Source organism: Schistocerca piceifrons, chromosome X, assembly GCF_021461385.2.
Source record: "Schistocerca piceifrons isolate TAMUIC-IGC-003096 chromosome X, iqSchPice1.1, whole genome shotgun sequence".
Taxonomy (NCBI): Eukaryota; Metazoa; Arthropoda; class Insecta; order Orthoptera; family Acrididae; genus Schistocerca; species Schistocerca piceifrons.
In genome coordinates this window covers 71,120,462-71,138,828 of record NC_060149.1, presented here as the reverse complement: position 1 = coordinate 71,138,828, position 18,367 = coordinate 71,120,462, and the positions used below count along the sequence as shown (strand labels likewise).

Genomic DNA, 18,367 nt, shown 5'->3' with positions numbered 1-18,367 from the left:
GTCCCACAGTGGCTGCCTGGATTTATTTTCACTAGCTTTACAGCAGAGTTAACTTACGGCTTTCCCCATTAACCATGGACCTTACTGTGGTCAGAGGGCTTTCACACCTCAACAATACAGATAGCTTTACACTACGTACAGCCACAATGGAGAAGTTTCTGTGGAGAGGCTGGAAAACCTATGGTTCCTGAAGAGGTATAACAGCCTTTTTGATAGTTGCAGGGGCAACATCTGGTTGATTGACTAATTTGGTCTTGTAACATTAGCCATCATGGCCTTGCTGTGGTGGTACTGGGAATGACTGAAAGCAGGAGAAACTACTACCAATATTTTCCCCAAGGGCATGAAGCTCTAGTGTATCGTCAAACGATGATGGCATCTTCCTAGTTAAAATATTCTGGAAGTAAAATAGCCCGCCATTCAGATATTTGGGTGGGGACTACTCAGAGGTTGTCATCATCAGGAAACTGGCATTCTACCAGTTGAAGAGTGAGATGTTAATCAAGTAGGTGTGTTAGAAAATTTAAAAATGGAAATGGATATGTTGAAGTTATAGTGGGAATTTGTGGAGTGTGGTGGCAGGAAGAATATGACTTCTGGTCAGATGAATACAGGGTTATAAACACAAAATCAAGTAGGGGTAATACAGGAGTAGGTCTAATAATGATTAAGAAAATAGAAATGAGGGTAAGCTATTGTGAACACCGTGGTGAACACTTTATCATAGCCAAGGTGGACATGGAGGCAACATACACCACTGTAGTGGAAGTTTATATGCCAATTAGCTCTGCAGACGTTGAAGAGATTGAAAGAAAGCTTTATTCAGAGAATTCATGGAGACAAAATTTAATGGTGTAGGGACTGGAATTCAACAGTAGTGAAAGGAACAGAAGGGAAAATAACTGAAGAACATGTAATGGGGGAATTGAATGAAACAGGTAGCCTGGAAGACTTTTGCACAGCTATAGTTTAATCATAGCTACCATTTGGTTAAAGAAGTGTGTGAGAATGCTGTATACATTCAAGACACCTGAATACACTGAGAGGTTTCAGACTGACTATATAATGGTAAGAATGAGATTTTGAAATTAAATTTTAAACTGTAAGACAGTTCAGGGGCAGACATGGTCTCTGACCATATGCTAATTTATTGGTTATGAACTGGTCATTAAAAGTGAAGAAATTACAAAAGTGAGGAAATTAAATAGATGAGAACTGGATAAATTGAAGGAAACAGATATAGAAAATTCAGAAGGAAAATTAGGCAACAATTGACAGCAAGAAGGGAAAGGAATTCAATAGAACACGAATTGACAATTGGTGCTGCTGGATGTGTGGAGGGCACACTGTTAGAAAGACTTCTACAGAATCCAGGTACTACAGTGGGTCTTGTACTTTGTGCACATATGACAGGAATACCCTGGCCACTCAATGTATTGGGGCCTGAAGACAATGTTACTGAGGCATTGAAACTAGAAGCTTAAATAAAGTTTGAATTTCTACAAAAGTTCGACCAGCTGTTGTTCCTCACACCATATTTTTATGATGCATTTATGATTACTTTCTCTAATTATGTTATCAGTTGCAATCTTGCTTTTATTAAATTTTAAATTCACTAACAAAAGTTTTGCCTGCCTACCCTTTGATTTCCAGCTTTCTCCAGTACCCTTTTCCCCCCTCCTTTGCTTCTTGCCCCTGACTGTTATAATTCAAATTTCACATGTTAAATTTTACTTGAAGCACACAAATCTTTTCTTCTTGTTCTGTGATTTTCTGATTTTACTGGCATAACCTAAAAGTTGAAAGAAGAGCCTCCCTGAGTACTCCAGTCTCTTCACTGCAGCATGCTGTATTTGGTCCAATGAAACCATAATGTATACTTTTTCACAAAAAACTCCCCATTTACAGACATATGGCAACATCCACACTAGTCACATGCAGCTAATTAGTTTTATAAAACTTTTATTGAAGATTAAGTTAAACAAAAACAGTAGATATACAAGAGGCTTTGTGAATGTTTCTCATATGCATACATATAAATCTGCTGACAGAAGAATGGAAATGCACTTTTCACACCATATTTGCCTTATTTAATCCAACACTAACATGTATGATAATGTGACTACAGTAAATAATATTTATATGAGCAAGAAATGTGTAAAAATAGCTTCTGATCTCTTACTTATTAAACTGTTTTGAACAGCAAAATTCACTGTGATTTCATTGGCATACTGTTGCCAACTATTCTGAGCTCACTCCAGACTGAGTACTGTCTTACAACACATAGAATTGTTCTTCAGCAAAAGAAACCAGCAGTGAGTGGTGTCCAAATTGCAGTACCATGTTTTCATAGTACGCGTGTTATACCGGAATCAAGATGAGAGGACAGTAACCAGTTTAAATGCTGATTTGCTCATTATCTTATGTGACAATGAAATAAATATGGTATTGGTTTTTAAGTACTGTTTGTGTCTGCTGCCTATCTAAATTTGATAATAGAAAGTGAAAATATAGACATATATGTAAGGGCACTAATAAGCATTCTATTAAGCACCTGAAACCAACAAGAAAGAACCGATGTTCATGTACTTACCCAATATATTACTACCACGTGCAGGATAACCATTTATGGATAAAGAGTGGGTGTGATCACTAGTAACAATAACCAGTGTATCAGACAATGCTTCATTTGTTTTCAGCTTCAATGGATCATACTTAATTGTATTTAAGGTCTCTTCTACTGCAGTGTCTAGTGCCAATGTCTCCTGCAGTGCCCTTCGAGCATAACCCCTATGGTGAGCCACATCAATTAGACCACCTTCCACCTACAACCAAGAATAGCAGAAAAGAAAATAATTTACAATATTCCATTTTTTAGTATACAACTATAGAAAATAACTCACCACCAGCACATATCCTTTTTGATTCTTCTGAAGAACTCTAATTGCTGTAGTAGTCATTTCATGAAGAGATGGCATACTAGAACCTGCACTAACATGCAGATCATCATAATTCATGTGTCCATTGGCAAATATACCTGAAATGCATCCAGATTATAAATAAGGTGATAGACATTAGTAACTATCAAAGAAACTGTTTGACACCATGGAATGCATGTCAACAAATACGGTAAAAGGATGCAAGTGTCTAACATAAGCAATGCTCTTGAAGAGATCTCTCTCATCAGCAAAAGTAGAAATAAGTCTGTTATTGTGCTGGGTGATCCTTCACAGGGAATCTAACAGATTGGACCAATTCCCATGGAATTTGGTCTATGAGAAACAAAATAATGGAATGCAAGTTAGAATTAAAGACCCATGCAGGTGCCATATTCGATGCCCAGTTAAATGATTCTCTGTTTGATTCAATTTGTAATAATTTCGTAATGCATGTTAATACAGGCAGTCTACCAGTAGGAATGATGAATAAATTGTGTGAACTAGAAGTTGTTCTGGAGAACACAAGTTATGTAAAGTTATAGGCTTAAATGAACACTGGCTTAAAAGTGAAAATATAAATTTGATAAAACTCACTTTCAGGTTACAATTTAGCAGTGAGTTTTTGTAGAAAAACAGTTTTGGAGGAACCGGCATGCTTTGAAGTCAGGCAGACTTTTCATTGCTTGAACAAGAAGCTATGATTTGAAAGCAGCTGCATTTAACTTTTGGAATATGCATTAATTATTCGCATATATTGTATCCTTGAGTATTTAGCTAAATTTCTAGACAAATTTGAAACCTTGCTGTGTAGGTTGCAGATAGAAAAATTATGTAAAAAGTCATAATTTGTGCTGACTTCAACATAAATTTAAGAGCTGATGACACATTTGCTGTTTCTCTGAAGGACATGTTATCTAAAAATGGCTTAACATTAAATTTTAGTGAGTACACTAGAATAACAGCATCTTCTGAAACATGTATAGATTATGTAGTGAGCAATATCAACTATGGTGCTACGGAAAGGTTCATCTTAGAATTAGGTGTATCTGACCTTTCAGCCCTTTTTTATCTCATTGGAAAATTTAGATGAAACTGTAACAGTGAAACGAGTCAGGAACTTCAGCCAACAAAATTTGAATACATTTGTCTCAAGACTAAATAAAATTTCCTGGAGATTCAGTGAGTGGTACTCAGTAAACACAAACTACAATGCTTTTGTATCACAATTCATGAGTGTTTTCTATGAATGTTTCCCCTTCATAACAGCATGTGACAAGAATTGTAAAAAAACTCATGGATAACTGAAGGCATCAGGATCTCTAGTATTAGAAAGAGGAAACTGCACATGGAAACAGAGAACAACTGTGATGCAGAATTTGTCAGCTATGCAAACAAATACAAGAGAATATTTGGCAGAGTAGTTAAACAAGAAAAACAAACTGCTAACAGTAAATACATATCAGATGTGACAAATAAATCAAAAGCTGTATGGCAGATTGTCAAGATTGAAATAGATACTGAATAAACAAGAAGTTTTAATCATAAATTAGAAATAAGGATTCACCAGGTATTTTGTAAATTATAGCAAAATTGAAGATCTCCCTCCTCCACACATAAGTCCCAATATAATGTGGCACAGATCAGGAGAATTCAAATTTACTCATGTATTGTGCTATGAAAAAATCTCAAATCTGTGGGCTGGGATGAAGTTCCAATAAAAATAATAAAGGCAGGATGCGATAATATTGCATCCCAGCATCCCAACCCCGTCACATAATAAATCAATCATTTGATGAGGGCTGCTTTCCAGACAGGCTGAAGTATGTGGAAGTTTGACCTATCTACAAAAAGGGCAGACAAGAGCAGATAGGAAGTTTTTGGCCAGTATCAATACTACCAATTATTTGTAAAATATTTGAGTGAATAGTGTGTAACCAACTAGAAAAATATAATAAAAAACATAACACTACTCATCACAGTCAGTATGGATTTAGGAAGGACCAAAGCACTGTACATGCTATTAATGAACTAATTACTAAAATAAGCGAAGCCTTGATAACAAGGAGAGCATATCTGGTAACTTCTGTGACATTAGTAAGGCATTTGATATAGTAAACCATAAGCAGCTGCTCCTCAAATTAGCTTCTTATGACTTCCATGAAAAATCTAAGTTGGTTCACATCTTATCTCAAAAACAGAAAACAAAAATAGGCCAAAAACTGCATAAAAAGGATCAATCACATTGATTTTTAATTGTCCTGAGGCCAAAAACTGCATAAAAAGCATCAATCAAAATGAAATCTGATTATTAATTTCTGTGTGACTGGCACAAAACATGTTCAGTATGCTGTGTCCACTGTGTTCTGCAACAAGTTGAATTCAAGAATCAGCATGTTCCACAGCTGATCAAAGTGTTTCCAGCGTAATGTTCAGAATGTGTTGCACAATGCGTGCCTTCAATGCAGCTAAATTCTGCTTCTGAAAAGTTTGGGAGGTAGGAGACGAGGTACTGGCAAAAGTAAAGCTGTGAGGATGGGCTGTGAGTCATGCTTGGGTAGCTCAGTTGGTAGAGCACTTGCCTGTAAAAGTCAAAGGTCCCGAGTTCGAGTCTCGGTCTGGCACACAGTTTTAATCTGCCAGGAAGTTTCATATCAGTGCACACTCTGCTGCAGAGTGAAAATCTCATTCTCAGTACTAACAATGTTTGTCACTTTGGATCAGAAAACATTGTCACTGGTTTCTGATGGCTATCTGAAGTTATAAATACTGGCAGATCACTATCTGTAGCATCATCAACAGGACCAATTGCAGACCTTTGGTACAAGGCTGAGTGGGGTGTCTGCATCAGTTCTACATCTACATCTACATTGATACTCCGCAAGCCACCCAACGGTGTGTGGCGGAGGGCACTTTACGTGCCACTGTCATTACCTCCCTTTCCTGTTCCAGTCGCGTATGGTTCGCGGGAAGAACGACTGTCTGAAAGCCTCCGTGCGCGCTCTAATCTCTCTAATTTTACATTCGTGATCTCCTCGGGAAGTATAAGTAGGGGGAAGCAATATATTCGATACCTCATCCAGAAACGCACCCTCTCGAAACCTGGCGAGCAAGCTACACTGCGATGCAGAGCGCCTCTCTTGCAGAGTCTGCCACTTGAGTTTATTAAACATCTCCGTAACGCTATCACGGTTACCAAATAACCCAGTGACGAAACGCGCCGCTCTTCTTTGGATCTTCTCTATCTCCTCCGTCAACCCGACCTGGTACGGATCCCACACTGATGAGCAATACTCAAGTATAGGTCGAACGAGTGTTTTGTAAGCCACCTCCTTTGTTGATGGACTACATTTTCTAAGCACTCTCCCAATGAATCTCAACCTGGTACCCGCCTTACCAACAATTAATTTTATATGATCATTCCACTTCAAATCATTCCGTACGCATACTCCCAGATATTTTACAGAAGTAACTGCTACCAGTGTTTGTTCCGCTATCATATAATCATACAATAAAGGATCCTTCTTTCTATGTATTCGCAATACATTACATTTGTCTATGTTAAGGGTCAGTTGCCACTCCCTGCACCAAGTGCCTATCCGCTGCAGATCTTCCTGTATTTCGCTACAATTTTCTAATGCAGCAACTTCTCTGTATACTAGAGCATCATCCGCGAAAAGCCGCATGGAACTTCCGACACTATCTATGTTCTATGAACATGAAGACTACAGATTCTTTGATTTCTGTCATAGGATAATGGAGTATTGGGTTCCATGGCTACATTGGTGTGGAGTGGACTGGTTGGATTTTAATGTTAGAGGGTCTCATGAAGATACAAAAAGGACTTCAGTCTCAAAGGGTGCAGGTCAAAACACAGGATGAGGTTAGGTCCAGGAGCAATCAGTGTTATAGTTGTAAATTACCATAGCTGTCTTGCGAAAGAAGTGGAGCTCCAAGCAGTAGCAGAAAACACTGAAGCTCAAATCATTACAGGTACTGAAAGCTGGCCAAGGCCAGGGATAAGTTCAATTGAAATTTTTACAAAGAACCTAATGGTGTCTAGAAAGCATGGATTAAATATAGTTGGTGGTGGAGCATTTGTTGATGTTAAAAGCAGTGTCTCTTGCAGTGAAACACACGTAGTTTCAAATCGCTCGGTAATTTGTGATCGTATTTCGTCAGTGAAGTGTACCATATGCCGTAAAATTGTGTTAAATGGATTAAGAATTTGCACGTTCAATCATAAGTGGTGCCATACCCATTGTTTCTCACGATCGGAAGTTCTAAATAAGTGCGACTGCAGTATAGAATGCAACAGGCAGGACAAAGCCAGTGATATGCACAGGGCAGGTTTGCAAGTGCAAGTGAATGTAGAGAACGAACTTAGGAAAGAACTCGATTATATTATAAAATACGCAAAAACGCTTGAAAACTTGGTAATAAGTGTGAGAAATTCCTCAAAATCTAGCCTACAAGAGTTCTCAAATACCAGTCAAATAAGCAGCACACGACCAAAAACAAAAACAGCGTAACTTACTTTAAAACTAAGTAATAGGTTTAGTGTGCTTGAAAATAGCACAGAGGAGAAAGAACAACCAAATTGTACCATCATCCACATGGACAGTTCAGTGATCAACGCTAAATTGCGCTCACAAAGCAAAACAAATCAGCCTGCTATTTGTAAACAAAACAAAAAACACACGTTGGAAAATAGACATGAAATCCTTATTCTAGCAGACAGCCATGGAAGAGGTGTAGCTGAAATTATGAGTTCTAAGAAAACAGGATTCAAGGTAACTGACGTAATCAAACCAGGAGCGCCACTATGTGAAGTTTTAAATAGCTGTAATCAATCTATGACGAATGGCAGCACATGTGTGATAATTGGAGGCGCCAACGATGTATACCACAATGAAACTAGATGTGCTACAACAGTTTTAAAGCAAGTAATTTGTAAAATGCCTGAAGTGAAACTTTTTGTTGTCAGTATCCCTCATAGGTATGATCTCATGGAAAACTCGTGCGTGAATACTGAGATTATTACCGCCAACAGACTTTTCGCTAAGATATGTCGAGGTTATCCTAATGCTACATATGTTGGGATAAATAGTGATTGCAGAGAGCATTTTACAGAGCATGGACTTCACAGAAACATGAAAGGGAAAGAAGCCATGAGTGCTGAAATATCGAATGCTATTAAAGACTCTAAAGTAGAACGAAACACTATTACACTGTCTGAAAACGGCCTTATTAAAGTATCAACATTAGTGGAAATAGGAAGAGCTGATGTCCCACAATCATTGGTAGCAACAGAAGATTCTTTGACGTTAGAAGAAGTAAAAAAAATCTGAATTGTCGTCCAGTACAGCAGCCACCATTATCATCAGCAGCAGATCTACCACCATCCCCAGCAGGTTCAAAATCAAGTCCAGAATCTGTGACTAGTCCATCAATCAGAAGAACAGAGGCAAGAACAGTGGTACAAAATGCCACTCAGATATCATCAACAGAAGAAAAATCAACACCATCGCAGCTTCATTTATCAGCTTCATACACAGCTTCAACGTCCACAGTAACGTCAGTGCCAACTGTAGTTCAAGATTTAAATGAAAATACAGTTTCAGCAAAAGTTCCAGTATCAATTGGAACATCACTTCCAGTATCAATTGGAACATCACTTACAAAACCAGACTCAGCATCAAAACTGGCAGCATCTCTAACATCCACTGAATCATCAGCTTCAGAAACACCTCCAGTATCCACTGAAACAGCAGCTACAACTACAGATACAAGAAGTATGGTGGCACGTCCAGGGGTAAGAAATACAAGGAGCAGGAAACACGTAATTCTTAAGGATTTTTGGTACCCAGCCTTGGCAAGGAACAGACGGTAACATTGGGGAACATGAGTACAAATTCCTCTCAATCTAATTTCAATAATTTAAAAATAATGAGCCTTAACATACAATGCACTAAAAATAAAATATTAGAACTTGAAATTGCAGCCAGTGAAGCTAGTAGAGATTGTATTTGCATTCAAGAACATTGGTGCATGAGTTATGAACTAGAAAATATTTGCATTTCCCAATACAAATTAGTAAGCCATTTTTGCAGGAAGGAAACAAGACATGGCAGTGTTTGCATTTATGTAAAACCTGGAGTAAAGGTTAAAAATATGACTGTAACTGAATCCGTGAATGAAGAAAAATATTTTGAGGCTGCAGCAATACAGCTGAATATGCAAAAGAGTAAATTAATAATAATGTCAGTGTACAGATCACCATGTGGTGATCCTGAAATTTTTAGAAATAAGTTAGAGGCATTGCTCAAAATATTACATCATAAAAAAACCAACAATAATTATAAGTGGAGATTTTAATGTCAACTTATTGACTGAAGGTGCATCCATAGATCAGTTCCTGAATGTTTTACATAGCTTCAATTTGTATCCACATATAACTAACCCTACAAGAATAACAAACTCTTCAAAAAGTCTCATAGATAATATCTTCACAAATATAGATGCCATAGATATAGATGTAATAAATGTTGACCTAGGAATATCTGATCACAATGCACTTATCCTTAAATTTCCCATAGCCACTGTGACCAAAAATAGTTCATACCAAATGTACAAAAGAACCTTCTCCACAAATAGTTGCAGTCACTTCATAAATACACTGACTAACCAATCATGGGCAGAAGTACCATTACAAACTAGCACAAACACTGCATATAATGTTTTTTCTTCCCTGTTTATGTTGAATTTTGAAATGTGTTTTCCTAAGAAACTTGTCAAAACAAACACATATGGGCATACACATGCTAACTCCTGGATCACAACAGGTATTAGAAATTCCTCCAGGACCATGAAAATGCTTAACTATAGACTGAAAAGTTGGACTGACCCCAAGTTTAAAGAATATGTAACAAATTACAAAAAAATATATAGGAAAGTAATTACAAAAGCAAAATTACTAAGTAATGATAAATTAATTAGAAAATCAGGCAATAAATCAAAAACTATTTGGGAAATTGTGAAAAGGGAAACAGGTAAGGGCCTCAAGGATCAGGAAATAGTACTCAAAAATAGTGAAAATATTGAATTAAAAGATGAAACTCTGGCAAATTACATTAATAATTACTTTTTAAGTGTACCAGTGTCATTAAGTAAAAACTTTACTAAACATGAGAAATTAACAGCCCCAAAAGTAGACAGTAGTATGTTGTTAACTCCCACAAATGATAATGAAATATTAAAGGTGATAAAGAGCCTAAAATCAAAAATGTCTGCAGGTGTGGATGAAGTGCCTGTGTCAATAATAAAAAAAGTTGCCCAACAAATTATAAAGCCCCTGGTACATATTGCCAATTTGTCTTTCAGCGAAGGTGTGTTTCCTGAGAGGTTGAAAATCTCTAAGGTTAGACCTCTGTTTAAAAAAGGAGATCCATACAAGGTAGAAAATTATAGACCAATATCCCTTTCCAATTATTTTCAAAAATTCTAGAGAAATTAATGAAAACCAGACTCATAAATTACTTAGATGCTCACAAACTTCTAAACTACAATCAACATGGCTTTCGCTCAGGCCACAGCACAGAATCAGCTATCCATGCCTATACCAAAGAGATTGTCAGGAGTCTCGACACTAAAAAACGTGTAGTGGGAATTAACTTAGATTTATCTAAAGCTTTTGATACAGTAAATCACAAAATTCTGTTAAACAAGATGGAGGCAATAGGTGTAAGGGGAGTTGTGAAGCAGTGGTTTGAATCTTACCTTCAAGATACAACTCAGGTGGTAGAAATCATCGCAGAGCATAAAAATCAGAAAATCAAGTGGGTCTCAGATGCTAAGAAATTGGAAATAGGTGTCCCACAGGGCAGTGTTCTCGGTCCCTTATTATTCTTGCTTTATACACTCCTGGAAATGGAAAAAAGAACACATTGACACCGGTGTGTCAGACCCACCATACTTGCTCCGGACACTGCGAGAGGGCTGTACAAGCAATGATCACACGCACGGCACAGCAGACACACCAGGAACCGCGGTGTTGGCCGTCGAATGGCGCTAGCTGCGCAGCATTTGTGCACCGCCGCCGTCAGTGTCAGCCAGTTTGCCGTGGCATACGGAGCTCCATCGCAGTCTTTAACACTGGTAGCATGCCGCGACAGCGTGGACGTGAAGCGTATGTGCAGTTGACGGACTTTGAGGGAGGGCGTATAGTGGGCATGCGGGAGGCCGGGTGGACGTACCGCCGAATTGCTCAACACGTGGGGCGTGAGGTCTCCACAGTACATCGATGTTGTCGCCAGTGGTCGGCGGACGGTGCACGTGCCCGTCGACCTGGGACCGGACCGCAGCGACGCACGGATGCACGCCAAGACCGTAGGATCCTACGCAGTGCCGTAGGGGACCGCACCGCCACTTCCCAGCAAATTAGGGACACTGTTGCTCCTGGGGTATCGGCGAGGACCATTCGCAACCGTCTCCATGAAGCTGGGCTACGGTCCCGCACACCGTTAGGCCGTCTTCTGCTCACGCCCCAACATCGTGCAGCCCGCCTCCAGTGGTGTCGCGACAGGCGTGAATGGAGGGACGAATGGAGACGTGTCGTCTTCAGCGATGAGAGTCGCTTCTGCCTTGGTGCCAATGATGGTCGTATGCGTGTTTGGTGCCGTGCAGGTGAGCGCCACAATCAGGACTGCATACGACCGAGGCACACAGGGCCAACACCCGGCATCATGGTGTGGGGTGTGATCTCCTACACTGGCCGTACACCACTGGTGATCGTCGAGGGGACACTGAATAGTGCACGGTACATCCAAACCGTCATCGAACCCATCGTTCTACCATTCCTAGACCGGCAAGGGAACTTGCTGTTCCAACAGGACAATGCACGTCCGCATGTATCCCGTGCCACCCAACGTGCTCTAGAAGGTGTAAGTCAACTACCCTGGCCAGCAAGATCTCCGGATCTGTCCCCCATTGAGCATGTTTGGGACTGGATGAAGCGTCGTCTCACGCGGTCTGCACGTCCAGCACGAACGCTGGTCCAACTGAGGCGCCAGGTGGAAATGGCATGGCAAGCTGTTCCACAGGACTACATCCAGCATCTCTACGATCGTCTCCATGGGAGAATAGCAGCCTGCATTGCTGCGAAAGGTGGATATACACTGTACTAGTGCCGACATTGTGCATGCTCTGTTGCCTGTGTCTATGTGCCTGTGGTTCTGTCAGTGTGATCATGTGATGTATCTGACCCCAGGAATGTGTCAATAAAGTCTCCCCTTCCTGGGACAATGAATTCACAGTGTTCTTATTTCAATTTCCAGGAGTGTATAAATGACATAAAATATCCTAATATTTCTACCAAAATAATGTTGTTCGCAGATGACACTAGCATAATTATAAGTGATGATAAAAAATCGTTAACCACCATAACTAATATAGTCCTGAAATATATTCAACATTGGTTTAATGCCTATGAGTTAACACTTAATCTAAGTAAAACAAATTATATACAGTATGGCAAAGCAACTCAAATTGTGGACCTCCAGTTAAAACTAATGGATAAGAAGATAGTGTACAATCCACAAAGTTTTTGGGCATGCACATTGATCAAAACTTAAGCTGGAAAGACCATCTCAAGTACTTATCCCACAGGCTCAATTTGGCATGTTTTGCATTGAGGATATTATCTAGAGTATGCAGTACAGACTGTACTAGACTAGTGTATTTTGCTTACTTTCAGTCCATCGTGTCTTATGGCATAGTGTTCTGGGGTAAAAGTAAATCAAGCTTAACAGATATCTTCAAATTTCAGAAAAGAGCTGTACGAATCATAACACATAACTCTCCAAGAACTCATTGTAGGCCCCTTTTCAAAGAACTGCAAATACTCATAATACCATCACTGTATATTTTTAAAAGCATTCTGTGTACAAGAGCACATATGAAAAATCTACGTACAAATGAGGACTGCCATAATTATAATACTAGTACTCTTAAGAATTTGTATGTAGAAAGGGTAAGGACAACACAAACCCAAAAGCATGTAAGTTATTTTGGAATAAAACTCTACAATGCTCTGCCAGTGTACATGAAGGCAATAATAGATTAAGTAAAATTTAAGACTTAACTTAAAAATTACCTTTTAAGCAAAACTTTCTATGACGTAGATGAGTACTTTGATTGTGTGTAAATTTATTGCCAAAAATTTTAATTTGTATGTCTAAACTTGTACTTTTAAAAAATGCCTTGAAAGTGATATTCTATTATTATGTCTGTAGTACTTGTACTAGTATAACAACTTTGTTGTGACAATTCCTACATCATGTAAATGATATACAGGAAGATAATAAAATGAAATGCAATGAAATGAAAATGAAATGAAACTGAAGTAGATAGTTCCTGTGAGCTAGTATGAGTAGAGGTTATACTTAACAGGAATAAACTAATAATTGGTTCCTTTTACTGGCCCCACAGCACAGATGATGCAGTTGCTGAGAGGTTAGAGGAAAACTTGAGTCTCACTTCAGATAGACACTACACTACTTACACAATTATAGTTGGAGGTGACTTCAATCTACTCTCTATATGTTGGCAAAAATACATTTTTTAAATTCACTGGTTTGGATGAATATTGTACAACATTGTACTAAATGCATTCTCTAAAATTTATTTTGGGCAATTAGTTCAGGAGCCCACTTGAAGTGTAAATGGTTATGAAAACATACTTGACCTCTTATCAACAAATGATCCTGAGCAAACAGGGGGCATCATGACAGATACAGGAATTAGTGGCTATAAGGTTACTGTAGTGAGGCTGAATACCATAACATCCAAATTCACCAAAAATAAATGCAAAATCAGATAAAATTTGCATGATGCCTTCCTAAGAGACAATCTCCAGTCCTTCCAACCTGACCATGTATGCACAGACCAGATGTGGCTTAGATTCAAAGAAAGAGTATTGATGGCAATTGAAAGATGGAGACCAAATAAAGTAATAAGAGATGGAACAGATCTTGTCAAAAATATACAAAACAGGTCAGAACACTGTTGCAGAAGCAACAAAAAAATTTAAGAAAAAAAAACAAAATTTCCAAGAATAGGCGATGTTTTACAGAAGCTAAAAATTTATTGCAGACTTCAATGTGAGATGTTTTTTATAGCTTATATAACAAAACTGTCTTGAAATCTGACAGAAAAATCCAAAGAAATTCTGTTTGTATGTAAATTGTTCCAGGCAAAAGACACAAACAATACTCTCACTGCAAGGTAGCAATGGTAATTTTATGAATGACAACGCCACTAAAGCAGAGTTACTAAAAATGGTCTTCTGACATTCCTTCATGAAAGAAGATGAAGTAAATATTCCTGGTTCACATCAAGAATGGCTGCCAACATGAGTAACTTGGTGTAGGAAAGCAACTTAAATCACTCAATAAAGGTATGTTTTCTGGTCCAAATTGTATACCAATTCAGTTCCTTTCAGAGTATGCTGATATAATAGTTCCATAATTAGCAATCATATACAACCATTCACTCAACAAAATATCCATACTTAATGACTGAAAAGTTGCACAGGTCACACAAGTATTCAGGAAATGTAATACAAGTAATCCATTGAATTGCAGACCCATATTGCTGACAATAATTTGTGGTAGAGTTTTGGAACATTATGTATTACCTTGAAGAAAATGATCTTATGATATATAGTCAGCACAGATTCAGAAACGATCATAATGCAAATCACAACTAGCTCTCTATTCACATGAGGTAATGAGTGGTACTGGCAGGGCATTTCAAATGGATTCCAAATTTTTACATGCCAGAAGGCTTTTGACACAACTTCTTACAAGCTGCTTCTAATCAGTATACATGACTATGAAGTCTCAGTTGTGTGACTGTTATTTGTTATTTCTTGTCAGAAAGGTCACAGTTTATAGTACTTGATGGATACACATTGAATAAGACAGAAGCAATATCTGGCATTCTCCAAGGATGTGCTATAGGCACTTTTCTGTTCTCAATATACATAAACAATTTAGGAGTAATTTTGAGCAGTCTTCTTAGATTGCTTGTAGATGAAGCTCTCATTTACTGTCTAGTGAAGTCATTAGATGAAAACCAACTGCAAATTACTTTATACAATGAGACAAGATATCAGTATGGAGCGAAAAATGGGAATTGACTCTAAACAACGAATACTGTGGTGTCATCCACATGAGTACTAACAGGTATCAATTAAATTTTGGTTGCATGATAAATCACACAAATCGAAAGGATGTCAGTTCAACTAAATACCTAGGGATTACAATGGAACAACTTAAACTGGGAGTATCACATAGAAAATGTTGTGGGGAAGATGGACCAAAGACTGCATTTTATTGACAGAACACTTCGGAGATGCAACAGATCTACTAAAGAGGCTGCCTCCATTAGGTTTGTCCATCCTCTTCCACAGCATCACAGTGCAGCATGGGATCCTTACCAAATAGAAATGACGGAGGACATCAAAAAGGTTCAAAGAACAGCTTGTTTTGTATTATCACAAAATAGTGAAGAGAGTGTATAGGGTCCAATATGTGGGCTGAGATGTCAATCATTAAAAAAAAGGCATCCTTCACAAAACATCAGTCACCAAATTCCTTCTGCAAAAGCAAAAATATTTTCAGAATGAGATTTTCACTCTGCAGCGGAGTGTGTACTGATATGAAACTTCCTGGCAGATTAAAACTGTGTGCCCGACCGAGACTCGAACTCGGGACCATTGCCTTTCGCGGGCAAGTGGTCTACCATCTGAGCTACCAAAGCACGACTCACGCCCGGTCCTCACAGCTCTACTCCTGCCAGTATCTTGTCTCCTACCTTCCAAACTTTACAGAAGCTCTCCTGCGAACCTTGCAGAACTAGCACTCCTGAAAGAAAGAATACTGCGGAGACATGGCTAAGCCACAGCCTGGGGGATGTTTCCAGAATGAGATTTTCACTCTTCAGCAGAGTGTGGGCTGATATAAAACTTCCTGGCAGATTAAAACTGTGTGCCAGACTGAGACTCGAACTCGGGACCTTTGCCTTTCACGGGCAAGTGCTCTACCATCTGAGCTACCGAAGCACGACTCACGCCCGGTCCTCACAGCTTTACTTCTGCCAGTATCTCGTCTCCTACCTTCCAAACTTTACAGAAACTCTCCTGCGAACCTCACAAGGTTGAGTTTGTGTTAAAATTAATAAGTGGAAGATATTTTTCAAAATTGTGATTACTTGTGCATATTTACAGTTGCTATTATGACTTGGAATCATAGCAGATAATTGTAACAAATACACACTTCAGGTTACATCATTAGGAATGACTACTGTTAGGAGTAACCAGCACATAGGTAATATTTTAAAGATACCTGGAACAACTGAAAGCATGGATTCCTTATTGTGTTAATTATCTAGATTACATAACAATAACAGGCAAATTGTAAGAGCAATGTTTCCTAAACTTACAGCTGCCTTAATATGCAATATCAACAAATATATATATTTTTAAAATGAGTACATTTTTGTTGCAAAATGTGTTCAATACTGCAGTGAAGCATTGTTACAATACAACTTAGTTTCACAACTAACTTTTCTTATGAAGAGGTTCTAATTGTATTGGATTTCCTCCAAGTCTGGTGGTAACTTTTCTAGTCGATACGAAATTCCCTGAGGTCAAAATGTGTTGAATGATATCAGCTATAGTAGTGCATAATTCTTGCCACACAATTACATTCTAATTCACTGTTTGCTGTAACTGAGCGAGTGAGTTAGTTTTACTGATATGTCTCCTCCAAGAACAATCTCTTTATAGTGCTGTGGTGATACATTTTATACCATGAACTAGCTTCAATGACGACACTTCTCTGGCCAGTAATGGTAATGTCACTGTTCTCCCATGCAGATAACAGCAATCACTAAAGGTGTCATTTCATGCAATTAGCAATGTCATATGAAATGCCCATTTGAAAAAGTTTTGTTGTTTAAATGTTGCTTATTTGACAAACTGATTAATGGTAGAGCCATAAACATTCCTCTCTTAAAAAATGTGTTTCACTATTTCATAGAGAATGACAGAGAGAAGGTAGTATAGGTGTGTATCATAGTGATATATTTGTAATGTAATCACACATAACATGAAATTTATCTTAAACCCCTCAATCACAATATGCAGTGAAGATTACATCATTTATCATGTTGATTCATTTCTACATGTCGAATAAAGAAAAGTAAGTCAGAGTTTAGTGTGTCACTAACATTAATGTAATTAGAGCATAATTGTTAGTTTGAACTCAACATAGATGGTGGACAAAAACTGGATATGATAACCCTGTGACAGGACGAGTAGGATTTGCTGAGTGGGTGAATTTTGCAGGTCTCACACCTGGATCTTCCAAGGGGCTATGATCCCTGTGGCAGGAGGGAGGGAGTGGGAGTGGCATAGTGAAGGACAAGGATGTTGTTTAGGTTGGGTGGGTTGTGGAATAACACTTCATGAGAAGTGAGGAGGAGCACTGGTAGGATGTCCCTCATTTCCAAGCACGTTGATAGATACTTGAAGCCCTGGTAAATGACACTGTCCAATTGCTACAGTCTGAGATGATAACATGATATTGTGTGATGAGGAGGTTTTTTCTGTTGCAACTGGTTCTTGAGAGGTGATGGGCAGATTACAGGTGTGTGAAGATATGATGTAGGAAATTTCTTTGGTGACTAGGATAGGGTGTCTTGACCTTGGGTCCAGATCAGGAAGATATTGTTATGAATTTGAATCGCACAAAGGGAAAAGGGTTTTGGGACACTAGGAAGTTTTTACCTAGATGGCCTTTAAACTGATTAGCAGATGAGGGCTGGTCTCTGTGGTCTTATTGAACAGAATTCTGCAAACATTTAAAATAATTCTTCTAATAAAATTATTATATCTCACAACATAAACAGTAACTGCAACATTTGAAACAGAGTACTTAAACTGATGATACCTAACACATAATCTGTCTCAGAAATATCAAGATTTCTCAAATCAGTTACATTCCGAAGCACACTATAGGTAGCATTTCTAGAGATTTTGTCCAGTTTCCAGTCTTCTATGAGATTACGTCCATCTTGTCGATAGCATGCCCATGTGTCTATAGGATCTCCTGGGAGTGTTGAAGCATTTGACACTAGAGTTTGATATCCACCACCCATTATTACCTGCAGCAGAAAATGTCAATTTTTAAGATAAATACACATGAATTCTGAGGACAAATAGCCTGTCACAATGTATCTACAAGAAATGTTCTACAAGCAGTTTAAGACACAGATGTAATCTGAAACATGTTCAGAGTAAGAGTGGCATATGGTGATATCTTATGAGTTTGTGAGTTTAAGAGAACTAGTGCTATATACAAAAATTC

General features: G+C 38.4%; 1 protein-coding gene across 1 annotated transcript in view; it reads right to left on the bottom strand.

Annotated features, from left to right (window-relative positions):
* Positions 1 to 18,367, bottom strand: part of LOC124721966 (alkaline phosphatase-like) — a 214,148-nt gene that overhangs the window by 21,297 nt on the left and 174,484 nt on the right. Inside the window, exons 5-7 of the mRNA XM_047247133.1 lie at positions 17,951 to 18,164; positions 2,904 to 3,037; positions 2,594 to 2,825 (exon numbers count right to left, since the gene is read on the bottom strand). Coding sequence (XP_047103089.1) covers positions 2,594 to 2,825; positions 2,904 to 3,037; positions 17,951 to 18,164 — 580 coding nt within the window. The remainder of the gene's footprint in view (positions 1 to 2,593; positions 2,826 to 2,903; positions 3,038 to 17,950; positions 18,165 to 18,367) is intronic.